This window comes from Pelophylax lessonae (genome assembly GCF_965119305.1).
Source record: "Pelophylax lessonae genome assembly, chromosome: 3".
Lineage (NCBI taxonomy): Eukaryota > Metazoa > Chordata > Amphibia > Anura > Ranidae > Pelophylax > Pelophylax lessonae.
The window spans coordinates 360,672,001-360,684,184 of NC_138770.1; the positions used below are offsets into that span (position 1 = coordinate 360,672,001).

General features: G+C 41.7%; 1 protein-coding gene across 1 annotated transcript in view; it reads right to left on the reverse strand.

The window, feature by feature from the left end:
• The window catches only part of SNAP91 (synaptosome associated protein 91), a 251,212-nt gene that overhangs the window by 52,013 nt on the left and 187,015 nt on the right, over nt 1–12,184 (reverse strand). Inside the window, exon 21 of the mRNA XM_082251196.1 lies at nt 10,314–10,484. Coding sequence (XP_082107322.1) covers nt 10,314–10,484 — 171 coding nt within the window. The remainder of the gene's footprint in view (nt 1–10,313; nt 10,485–12,184) is intronic.

Genomic DNA, 12,184 nt, shown 5'->3' on the forward strand with positions numbered 1-12,184 from the left:
TATGAGAAATATATATACATTGAGTGATATCAATAAATATAGTAGTTACAATGTTCAAACTGTGGAATTTTTAAATAAAACCATGAAAAGGCATACCTCAAATGACTGAACTTTAGCCCATAATATGGAGGAAGTTGTGAATGGAAATTGCCCTTAAGTGAGGCGAGATAGAGTCAACCGCAAAGCCACACGATACCCGAGTATCAATGATACTATAAGTTTTAAACCATTCTTATGATAGGAATGTTTTTTCCTTCTTCTCTTTTCCTTTTTTCTTCATAAATGTTTATTTGTTTTTTGATAACTATACACTGATGTGGAAATATTTGTTCCCTAAAATGCTGCACTGAACAGTCCAATAAGTTGCTCATTTGTATATTCTAATACTTTGCCTATTGTGGATTAAGTTGTTTTAGTCCTACTGATGGTTGGAGATTTGAGTCTTTCTGCTGCAATTGTTACACCATACGAGCACCCATGGTCCCTCCTGCCCTGATCTTCCCCATGATCTGGACAGGGGGTACCGCCTTTAATCTGCTGCTCATTTTCTGACCTGATCTTTATTGATAAATATTTGAGGAGTGAATAAATATATATATATCGCTTTGTCAGAATTATAGGAAAATAAAAATCCCCTAAACTTTGTAAAATACATCCATCTATATCTTTGATAACAGATTAATATATCGAATTTTGAAATAAATATATTTGGGGTTTTTTTGAACCTATGTTCTACCCGTTAACAAAATATAGTGACAATTCTGGATTCTAATGTAATCTTTTATTAGAATCATTTTTTTAGGTATCTATTCAATGTGGACTCTTTGAAATCTTCTTGATGTATTCTATTTGAGCCTATAAGGGTGCTTTTGCCTCAGTATGGTCAGTGTGGTCATTTCCTCTTCATACAGTGGTCTTTTTCCCACAGTTAACATGGAATCCGCAACATTGACAGTGTTCAGCCGCGCTATTGCGGCTTCACTTCCGGGTTTAGGCGGATCATGTGACGCCGCCATCCAATGGCGTCGTTCCATTTTCATAGGGGTCATTTGAAGCAGCTGTTCGATTTAGCTCTCACTCCGGCGGTGACGTCAGACGCCGCCGGAGTGGAGGAGGTTCTATAAAATGCTAGAAATATGCCGACAGTCAGTCTGGAGTGTCTGGCGATTAGGAGGAAGATTGCACACAGGTATTTTATGTCCTTATCTTCTATCTGGACTTTGCTGCAGATTGTAGAGCCGACCTGGACATGGGGATTTCATTCATGTGGGATTTCCATGGTCTGCCTTCCGCTCTCTGCCTTTCCTTTGTAGAATCAATATACTTCACTGAAAACATATATCCATCTGCAGGAATTGTATCTGGGACTTGATTCCATTTGGAAGATTTTCATCTTAAGAGTTTAGACTCTATCCTGATCCCTAACCAAATTGTGCCTGCCTGGTTCGTCAAGCTAGCCAGGGACAAGGTAATTAGGGTTTTAACCCCTCCCTCGTTTTGTCCCCATTATAGCATTATTCAACTGCTTGCTGAATGTTTCTTTTTTTTATTTATTTTCTGTGTTTATTTAAAATACAGTAGAATCCCATTGGGATGTCCTTCAGTCAATTTGAGATAATCTTTGGGGAACACCATATCGGCTGCACACTTTTGGGGCATATAATGCTGTCCTATTAACTCAATTTTCTGATTTGAAGGGTAAATATAACTAGATACATATATATTTTTTTGTTATTCTTTATTTTGAGCCCTTTTGAAGCATTGTTTGATATGAACTGAAGAATCCTTCTGTTTATTAGTACCAGCTTTCCCTGTGGCTTGGCCTGTTCCTGCTCTATGGTGTGACGCATGCTTTGCGGTTGACTATATCCCCTCACTTAAGGGCAATTTCCATTCACAACTTCCTCCATATTATGGGCTAAAGTTCAGTCATTTGAGGTATGCCTTTTCATGGTTTTATTTAAAAATTCCATGGAGTGAACATTGTAACTACTAGATTTATTGATATCATTATCACTCAATGTATATATATTTCTCATAATATTTCTTATCAAATATAGAATGCTAACTTGTGAAAGATGTTCGTCAGTCTCCTGAAGAAGCCATTACAAGATGGTGAAACATGTTGAGCAGACTTAATCAAGTGCTTTCTCTCTTCTTTTATATGTTTTAAAAGAATTCATGTTCATGTTTGTACCATTGTCTTGAATAAAATATGTCCAAATGTTTTTACAGAAAATTATTTTTTCTCCATTATTTAATAATTTATCAGCACCTTAAAAGTCCCATTACCCAATTTGCTCTTTCTTGATTACTATCCAGGGATGTGGTGCTTTTGATAAACTTACTCTTCAGCAATACAAATATTAAAAATCTAGAAGTGACAAGGACTTTATCACTTCCGGTTTCAGTCTCAAGCAAACAAGCCATTAACGGCTTGAACAAGCATCTGCTCAAATTGATCTTGGTTTGATTAGATGCTTTAAAGGTCAGAGGACAGATATGGGGTCACAGAGACCACGCACTCATTTGTAAACGGCAAACCCACATTTTGTTTTGAGGCTGGGCCAGGGGCAGGGTCCAGGGTGTGGTTGAAGGGGGCCCCTTTAGGTAGGCTGAACGGGGCCCCACAATTTCCAAAGTGCTTGTGATACAAAAAACCTGTGTCAACTAACAACTAGTTTCTGCACTGCCCAACATTGCAGCGGAGCAATATAACCTGGTCAATGACACTCTCTAGCCTATAAGTGGAGAAGAACAGTAGAACACAGATAAAAGCAAATTCTGCTTTCTGTTCCCTTTTGGAAGTTCTCAGCGTTTAATGGACAGCAGTATGCAATGCATTAAGGTTTGAACTATGCACTTTAAAGTTTTTATATATACTGAACAAAATTATAAAAACGCAACACTTGTTTTTGCTCTCATTTTTCATTAACTGAACTCAAAGATTTAAGAAACCTGGAATTTATCCGTGAAGAGAACACCGATCCAAAGTGCCGGGCTCCATTGAATGTGAGCATTTGCCCACTCAAGTTGGTTACGACAACGAACTGCAGTCAGGTCGAGATACACGATGAGGATGACGAGCATACAGATGAGTTTCCCTGAGACAGTTTGACAGTTTGTGCAGAAATTCTTTGGTTATACAAACCGATTGCTGCAGCAGCTGTCTGGGTGGCTGGTCTCAGACGAACTTGGAGGTGAAGATGCTGGATGTGGAGGTCCTGGGCTGATATGGTTATACGCAGTCTGCGGTTGTGAGGCCGGTTGGATGTACTGCCAAATTCTCTGAAATGCCTTTGGAGACAGCTTATGGTAGAGACACGAACATTCAATTCAAGGGCAACAGCTCGTGGACATTCATGAAGTCAGCATGCCAATTGCACGCTCCCTCAAAACTTGTGATATCTGTGGCATTGTGCTGTGTGATAAAACTGCACATTTCAAAGTGGCCTTTTATTGTGGGTAACCTAAGGCCCACCTGTGCAATATTAATGCTGTCTAATCAGCATCTTGATATGCCACACTTGTGAGGTGGATGTATTATCTCCGCAAAGGAGAAGTGCTCTCTAACAGGTTTAGACATAGAAAAAGTCTTCGATCTTTGAGTTTAGCTCATAAAAAAAAAAAAAAATGGGCAAAAACAAAAGGGTTGCATTTATAATTTTGTTCAGTGTATTTTGAACATGCAGTAAAATAACTTTAAAACAAAACCTCCTTCACATGTGTAGCACTGCCCCCTTAAGGACTGCTGGTTAAGAATTCTGCATGCAGTTGCTACGGGTAACCCAGGGGAATCCAAAAGTGTTAACACTTAACATTCTTGGCTCAGTCAATGATCAGTCTAGGGGTAGATGTTTTTGTTGTTTTTAATTTAGATTGGGATGGGAGAAGGGATGAGAGGGATACTCCAACCTTGAACTATTCACAATTCTAAGGATTTCTAACTTGAGAATGCGGCAAGGCCGCTACTTCATCCTGTTTGTATTTCTCTTCAGGGTACTCCCCCGGTACCCCCTTTCTCTATACCAGCTGACCCTGTCCACTGACTACACTCTCTAGAGTAGTCCCCTTCCTGGGCAAACCCCTGGGCAAGATCCTCTGTACTCACAATACTCATTTCCAGATTCTCGCAGTGCCCCAACTCCTCCAGTCCGTTCTCCTGGACCTCTGGGTTCAGCTCCTCACTGTGGGTTCACCAGGCCGACTGCCTGTGACCTTTACCAACTGCTGCAGAAGAGGAGGCAGTCACCACCCCCCTTCTGGGACTCTGCTTCTCACCAAAGACCTCTACCACATGTGCCACTGGCTTTGTATACCCTGCCCCACAATGCACCGAGACAAACAGTCTGTGCCAATCCTGGGGGCCATATCAAAAGCCTGTGTGTCACTGACCAAGTTTCCTCCACTATCCAATGTGCTTCCTTATTGGATCAGCTGGGGACACTACCTTAAACCAGATGAATCACACTCGGCACCCTGAGCAGACAAAACTCACAGATCCTTCTCCCTGTTAAGCAGAGTGCAATACAGAATTTACCTGCTGCTCCTCTTATAGGCAGACAGAGTCAAAACTATACTCACTAGCACCTATCTAGGAGGGTGCTACACATGTATCAATGGGCATTGTGGAAAAATGACTCTTCAAAATTTCACAACAGGGGCACATATATCTCCATATGGAGAACACATCTTGGCAGCCTGCCAGAATTCTAATATAAACACACAACATTAATCTTCTGAGCTGCTAGAAACCCAACAGAGTCTTTGAGGATTTTCAGAATTAATTATTAAACAGTACAATCAGTTTGGGATGGATTGTTTTAAAGTTCTTTTGCTTAAGAATTTGGCCTTGCACACTGTCTACATTTAGGGCTGCTCAATCACACACACGCCTGTCACATTAGGGCAAGCGGTTGTGACTGTGCAGCCTCTAGAGATCCTCAAACATGAACTAAAATTAGTAGAAAGCGAATCCCTCAGTTTGTTTCTGTAATCACACACTAGTGGTGTGGATTACAATTTAGACAGAGCTGCTGACTGGGTGTCTGCAGTCTGCACCTGAATGTCACTCTTTGGAAGGGACTACATGAGGTTTATTTATTGTTTTATGACTGGTTCCAAAGGAACAGAAGAATTATATTTGAATAAAGAGTAAACATCTCTGTACTTTAGCAACACTTCAATTTAAAAGTGCATAAATCCACTAAATGCAATTAAAAATGTGCTCTATGGCTTAAGCCAGGAGTTCCCAAACTGTGGGTCATGACCCACTGGTGGGTCACAAGTTGCTTTTCAGTGGGTCGCACTTAGCCGGATTTTTCTTTCTCCTTCTATATACTGCACTCTATCCTGTACTCCCTCCCTCTACCCGGCAACTGATTATCATCCCTGTATTCATTTTATGATTGGGCAGAGCGCCGAGATTATCCAATCAGCACACAGCTCCGCCCTCCTGTACACAGATTCCTGACTCACCGTGTGACTCTCCCTGAGCTATGCGCAGGGAGAGGGTTCTGTGTTTTGAGGTCTCTGAGGAAGATGATGACCGCCCTCATCTTGATTATCGGGGTGTCAGGAGTATATTGTAGGGAGTCTGTTATATTTATAATTATTGTGAAGTAATATTAAACTGCGCTAACCTAAAAAAAAGGGGGGGTGGTAATAAATATATAAATTAAATGAAAAATGCAGCTGCTGCTCACTAAGTAAAAACTCAGAAAACATATATGACCAAATTAACACAGCGCTAGCATAAAAAAACTTGACTAAAAACTGTGAATAAAAATGACAGATAAAGTGCACAATGTGTCCCCAAAAAATTACTAAGAAAAAGAAAGAGAATGATTTTAGTACTGCTTTTCTGACGGGTTTCTCACGACAACACTCCCAATTGGAGAAAATTGTCAAAAAACACAGGCCCCTTCTTAAAGATGATGTTTTAAAAACGTTTTTACCTTCTAGGCCCAATTTTATATATACTAAACCAAAAACATTAAGATTAAAATTGGCCCATAATGTCACCAACCCCCCTGAAAAAAACATGTACTTTTCTGGATCAAGTAGGTTTCTATAGCTGTGGCAAATGCATGATTTGCAGAACATCGAAACACCGAAAGAGGAGAACTGGTGAATTTCATTCACATTCTTACGGGAAAACATTTGCAATAAAGAAATTTATAACATGCACCTCTTCACGTGTCACCTACCTCTTATGCCCCTGTGGACTCCAGTATGTGGGGAGGACCACTAGGGAACTGAGAGGGAGGTTGAGGGAACATGTCCACAACATAAGAAAAGGATATAACAAACACAGTTTATCCCATCACTTCAAATTGGTGCATAATCAGGACCCTAGTGGTCTGACTTTTTGTGGGATTGATAGGGTGGAGGCACACTGGAGGGGAGGTGACCTAAAAAAGTCAATTTCCCAAAATGAAGTGGGTTCACCGATTAGGTACCCTCAAACCTATGGGGTTAAATATAGATTTAGATTTAAATTGTTTCCTTTCCAATTGGTGAATTTTTGCTCTTCAATTGATAACTATTTTAGGACATATCATAACTAACCAATACATTTTAGGTAATTCTAAATTCTCTATTTAATAAATTTTTAAATTGTTTTTTTATAGGTCATTTAATTCACACCCTTTTTTGCACATCACACATTAAAAATATTTTTTAAATTAATTGTATAAAAAATATTTATTATTTGTTTTATTTATGGTTTCATCATTATTCCTTCTTAATTTATAATATTCACTAACACTATATATAATACTATATATAATACTAATAATATATATTATATTTATTAATTTTTTTCTCAATTTTGTCTATCAAATTCATTTGCATTAGATCTTATAATAATATATTATTTTATAACCATTTTTAGGTTAATATAATTATTTTGCACATATTATTCATCTTGTCACACCTTATATATATCTGTATTTATATAATTCTTAGTCAGGTGTTTTTTTACTGTTTTTATAATGCATCGTTTTTATAGATATGGTAATATTGCATGTAAAAACCAATAACGTTTGTTTTACTTGATGTAAACAGGAAGGGATACCGGAATATGTATTGATCCAAATGGATAGATATTTATTATCTCTGTTTACCAAAACCAATAATTATTTGCTTTACTATTAAAACAATCTTATTAGCTTGATATGTATGAATTCAAGAAGTGACTTCTTTATGTATATGATGCCGTAATACACCTGTTGCTGGATGAGCACAAGATATGAGGCACGCTCCCAGCACAGTATAAATTTGCGTCCATGAACCGGAAATGATGTCTATGATAACGCCCAAGTGGGAGGGCGAAACGCGTCAACGTATTTCTGGTACGGCACCTTGGATTCATCACTTCCGGTTAACTTCCTGGCTGGCCGCGGAACACACGCCGAAGGCGGCGTTCCCAGAAGCTTCTGCAGATCTGTCTTGCATTTAATCAATCTACGTTTGTGAGTGTTTTTTTTTTGGCTGATGTAATTAAACCTTTGCAAAACGTACTTCACTATCCCTAGTCTCTTGTTTTTAGCATTTGCTCTTTGGAGCCATCCAGGACCACCTTTATCAGGAATATCCATATTAGTTTGCCATTATCAAGGAGAAGACTTGGTGCATAGCTACACCTATTTTGTATACAGGCTTTCTTGACCCTAATCAGGGTCCATTTGTTCTGGTGAGTGGGGTTCCTGGAGGGGTCCCGTCACCTGGAGCACAAATGTTTCTATGTCTGCACTGGAGCACTTTGCACTTTATTGATTGACCATTTATTTGGACACTGTTTGGAATATGTTTCTATTGATTCATTTATAATTTTTTGATATTCATCACATGCATATTTAATTTTTTGGGGACACATTGTGCCCTTTGATCATTTTTATTCACAGTTTAGTCAAAAAGTTTTTTATGCTAGCGCTGTGTTAATTTGGTCATATATATTTATAATTATGATGTCATATTTCCTGATATTAGGAGAGAGACCATGTCATATGGAGAGTGGCGATATCACACCTGTATCGATATCTCCTGTATATGGGTAGTAGTGATGTCACACCTGTACAGATATCTCCCCTATAGGATGAGTAGTGATGTCACACCTGTACAGATATCTCCTGTATATGGGGAGTAGTAATGTCACACCTGTACAGATATCCCCTGTATATTGGGAGTAGTGACGTCACACCTGTACAGATATCCCCTGTATGAGGGGAGAAGTGATGTCACACCTGTACAGATATCTCCTATATATGAGGAGTAGTGATGTCACACCTGTACAGATATCCCCTGTATATGCGATTTGCCCCCTTAACCACTTCCATACCGGGCCATTATAAAATGATGTCGGCAGGAAGTCTTTGCCAATCCGGGCGGCCGTCATATGACGTCCGCCCGCTCTCGTCGCTACTGCGCGCCCCAGGGGACGCGCAGCGCGGCGATCGGGGGTGAGGCTCGTCCCTCGGACTGAGTCCAACCCCAATCAAGGTAAACAGCCAATGAAATTGGCTGTTTACCATGTGATCGGCTGTGTCAATCACAGCCGATCACATGAGCGGCTCCTGCGCGAGCCGCTAGTTCTCTCTTCAATCGGGGACGAGGCTCGCCCCTCGGACAGAGCTCATCCCCGATCTAGGTAAAGAGTCAATGAAATTGGCTTTTTACCACATGACCAGCTGTTAATCACAGCCGGTCACAGAATATCAACAGAGAACACGGTAACTAGCTGTCACCGTGTTCTCCTCCTCACACACTGATCCTGTGTGAGGAGAAGACTAGCAGCTAGCTAACAGCTAGTTACAAACTACAGTGCACCCCAAAACACACTGATTGCCCCCCCCCAATAAAGAGCACCTGTCACTAGCCCATCAAAGTACCAGAGTACCTGTCACCAGCCCATCAAAGTACCCAAGTACCTGTCACCAGCCCATCAGGTACTCTGATGACAGGTACTCGGGTACTTTGAGTACCCGTCATCAGAGTACCCGAGTACCCGTCATCAGAGTACCCGTCATCAGAGTACCCGAGTACCCAAGTACCCAAGTACCCGTCATCAGAGTACCCGAGTACCTGTCAGAGTACCAGAGTACCAAAATTTTATAATAGAAACAAAAACAAAATGTGTTTTTTTCAAAATTTTAGCTCTTTCAATTATATCGCAAAAAATAAAAACCCAGTGGTGATTAAATACTACCAAAATAAAGCTCTATTTGTGTGAAAAAAATGATAAAAAAATTTGATCGGGTACAGCGTTGTATGACTGAGTAATTATCATTCAAAGTGTGAGAGCGCCGAAAGCTGAAAATTGGTCTGGGCAGGAAGGGGGTGTAACTGCTCTGTTTGGAAGTGGTTAATGACCAGGGCATTTTTTGCAATTCGGCACTGTGTTACTTTAACTGATAATTGCGCGGTCATGTAATGCTGTACCTAAATAAAATTGATGTCCTTATTTTCGCACAAATGGAGCTTTCTTTTGGTGGTATTTGATTATAATAAATTGAAAAGTAGTAAATTTATATTTTTAATTTAACAACCCCCTCCCTTTAAAATTTGCATTATTATTATTTGCATTTATAAAGCGCCAACAATCTCTGTAGCGCTTTACAATATTCAATTTGCCAGGAAGGCCAGGAAGAGGGAGGAGACACACGGCAGGCGGCTCAGCCATCCATCACTCCCCGGTTTGCGCCCCCCCCCTCCCCCGACTTACTGCGCACCGGCCGCCACTGGACTGCACAAATGTGAACCCGGCCTTATTCAGCTTTTCATAAAACCAAAGGAGGCTCTAGTTAAGCTAGTTATCACAGCAGTTGTCCAGCAGGGTGGCTACTCGCATTCCTTGACATACTACAAAAAGGGGAATTTACAATTCTATGCGTAAAATAAAATGATGAAAACATGGCACAGAAAACATGCAAAAATGATTGTCACGTCGAAAATATCTTTCAGGTAAAACAGCACAATAATAACTCAATAAAACATGCTCCAAATTCAGCATAGTGCTCAGTGTCTTAGCTATAAGTCCTGCGGAAATAATCCACTGTCTGAATTGTTCTCTTAATGAGATATGTGCTCAAATCATAAAACAAATTAAAGAGTCGTAGGACATTATTCAATCAACTGCCATCTGTCAATACTCTGGGTATGAAGACTGAGCAAAACAAAAAAAAAAAAAAAAGCAATTATGAAACCATTGTTTTTAAAATGGAGCAGGCTCAGTTTTTGTGCACTGTAAGCTTAGACAAAACAGTAGGTTTAAAAACATTGATGTGAGGACATCTTACATCTACAAAAATTACCTGACGCATCAAAAGAGCTGCCTGTTGATGAAGGAGCTGGAGCTGCAGCTGGGGAAGGGGCAGAAGCGGGCTGACTGGCTCCAAATGCTGCATCGAAGCCACTTTGAATGAGGTTATTCTGTGCTGGGGCAATTGATGCAGGAGTTGGACTGATAAAAGACCCTCCAAATCCTAAAAATAAAGAATGGCGAGAATATGCAAAATTGGTAAAACTGTCATTAACTACATAGAGATTACATAGAGTGCATTTAAAACAGCTTGCCTATAAAAACAGTGATTCCTTTAGATTTTTCATTCAAGTCATTTTGCAATCAACTGTTCTAAAAATAAGAATATAGTCAGTTGCTGTGCCACATGGCCAGCACTTAGTAAGTGCAATTAGATTTTCTTTAAAAGCAAAGCTACAAGATTTGGCTAAAGTGATGGCTAAAGCTCATAAGAAGAGGCATTTATTAAGGCAGAAATTGACTGGGATATATTTAGAGCAAATCTAGCTGTCTGGTGTAGTAAAGCGTATTTATAGAATGACTTTAAAGCTCATGTGTGACCATATATTGATAAATGAAGCCAAAAAGGCCAGATGGTCCTGTCAGGGCTGCTGATGCAAATCACAGGTGTGTGTGTGTGTGAGGGGAGGACTGACATATAGACAGGTGTGAGGGGGGGGGGGGCACTGACATATAGACAGGTGTGAGGAGGGGGCACTGACATATAGACAGGTGTGAGGAGGGGGCACTGACATATAGACAGGTGCGAGGAGGGGCCGACACATAGACAGGTGCGAGGAGGGGCCGACACATAGACAGGTGCGAGGAGGGGCCGACACATAGACAGGTGCGAGGAGGGGCCGACACATATACAGGTGCGAGGAGGGGCCGACACATATACAGGTGCGAGGAGGGGCCGACACATATACAGGTGCGAGGAGGGGCCGACACATATACAGGTGCGAGGAGGGGCCGACACATATACAGGTGCGAGGAGGGGCTGACACATATACAGGTGCGAGGAGGGGCTGACACATATACAGGTGCGAGGAGGGGCTGACACATATACAGGTGCGAGGAGGGGCTGACACATATACAGGTGCGAGGAGGGGCTGACACATATACAGGTGCGAGGAGGGGCTGACACATATACAGGTGCGAGGAGGGGCTGACACATATACAGGTGCGAGGAGGGGCTGACACATATACAGGTGCGAGGAGGGGCTGACACATATACAGGTGCGAGGAGGGGCTGACACATACAGGTGCGAGGAGGGGCTGACACATATACAGGTGTGAGGGGGGGGCTGACACATATACAGGTGTGAGGGGGGGAGCTGACACATATACAGGTGTGAGCTGACACATATACAGGTGTGAGGGGGGGGCTGACACATATACAGGTGTGAGGGGGGGCTGACAGCATACACAGGTGTGAGGGGGGGGCTGACAGCATACACAGGTGTGAGGGGGGGCTGACAGCATACACAGGTGTGGGGGGGGGCAGACAGCATACACAGGTGTGGGGGGGGGGGGCAGACAGCATACACAGGTGTGGGGGGGGGGGCTGACACATATACAGGTGTGAGGGGGGCTGACACACACAGGTGTGAGGGGGGGCTGAGTGCATACAGGTGGGGTGACTGGTGTGCGGATTCCGTGGGATAACCCCTGGGCAGGCCCTGGGGAATGTTGGCGATAAGGCCCGGGGTGATTCAGGCCTAAAGCTGTATAAGGGGCAAAACAACAATTCCTGATGGCTGCCCTGTACATACCTTTTATGTGATGCTAACTATTCACTATACAGGAGTTTTTACTCTTAGGCTGGAAATGCTCTTTGCATCTTAGAGGGCACTTTGTTCCCTACTCTTGGGATTGCCCCCC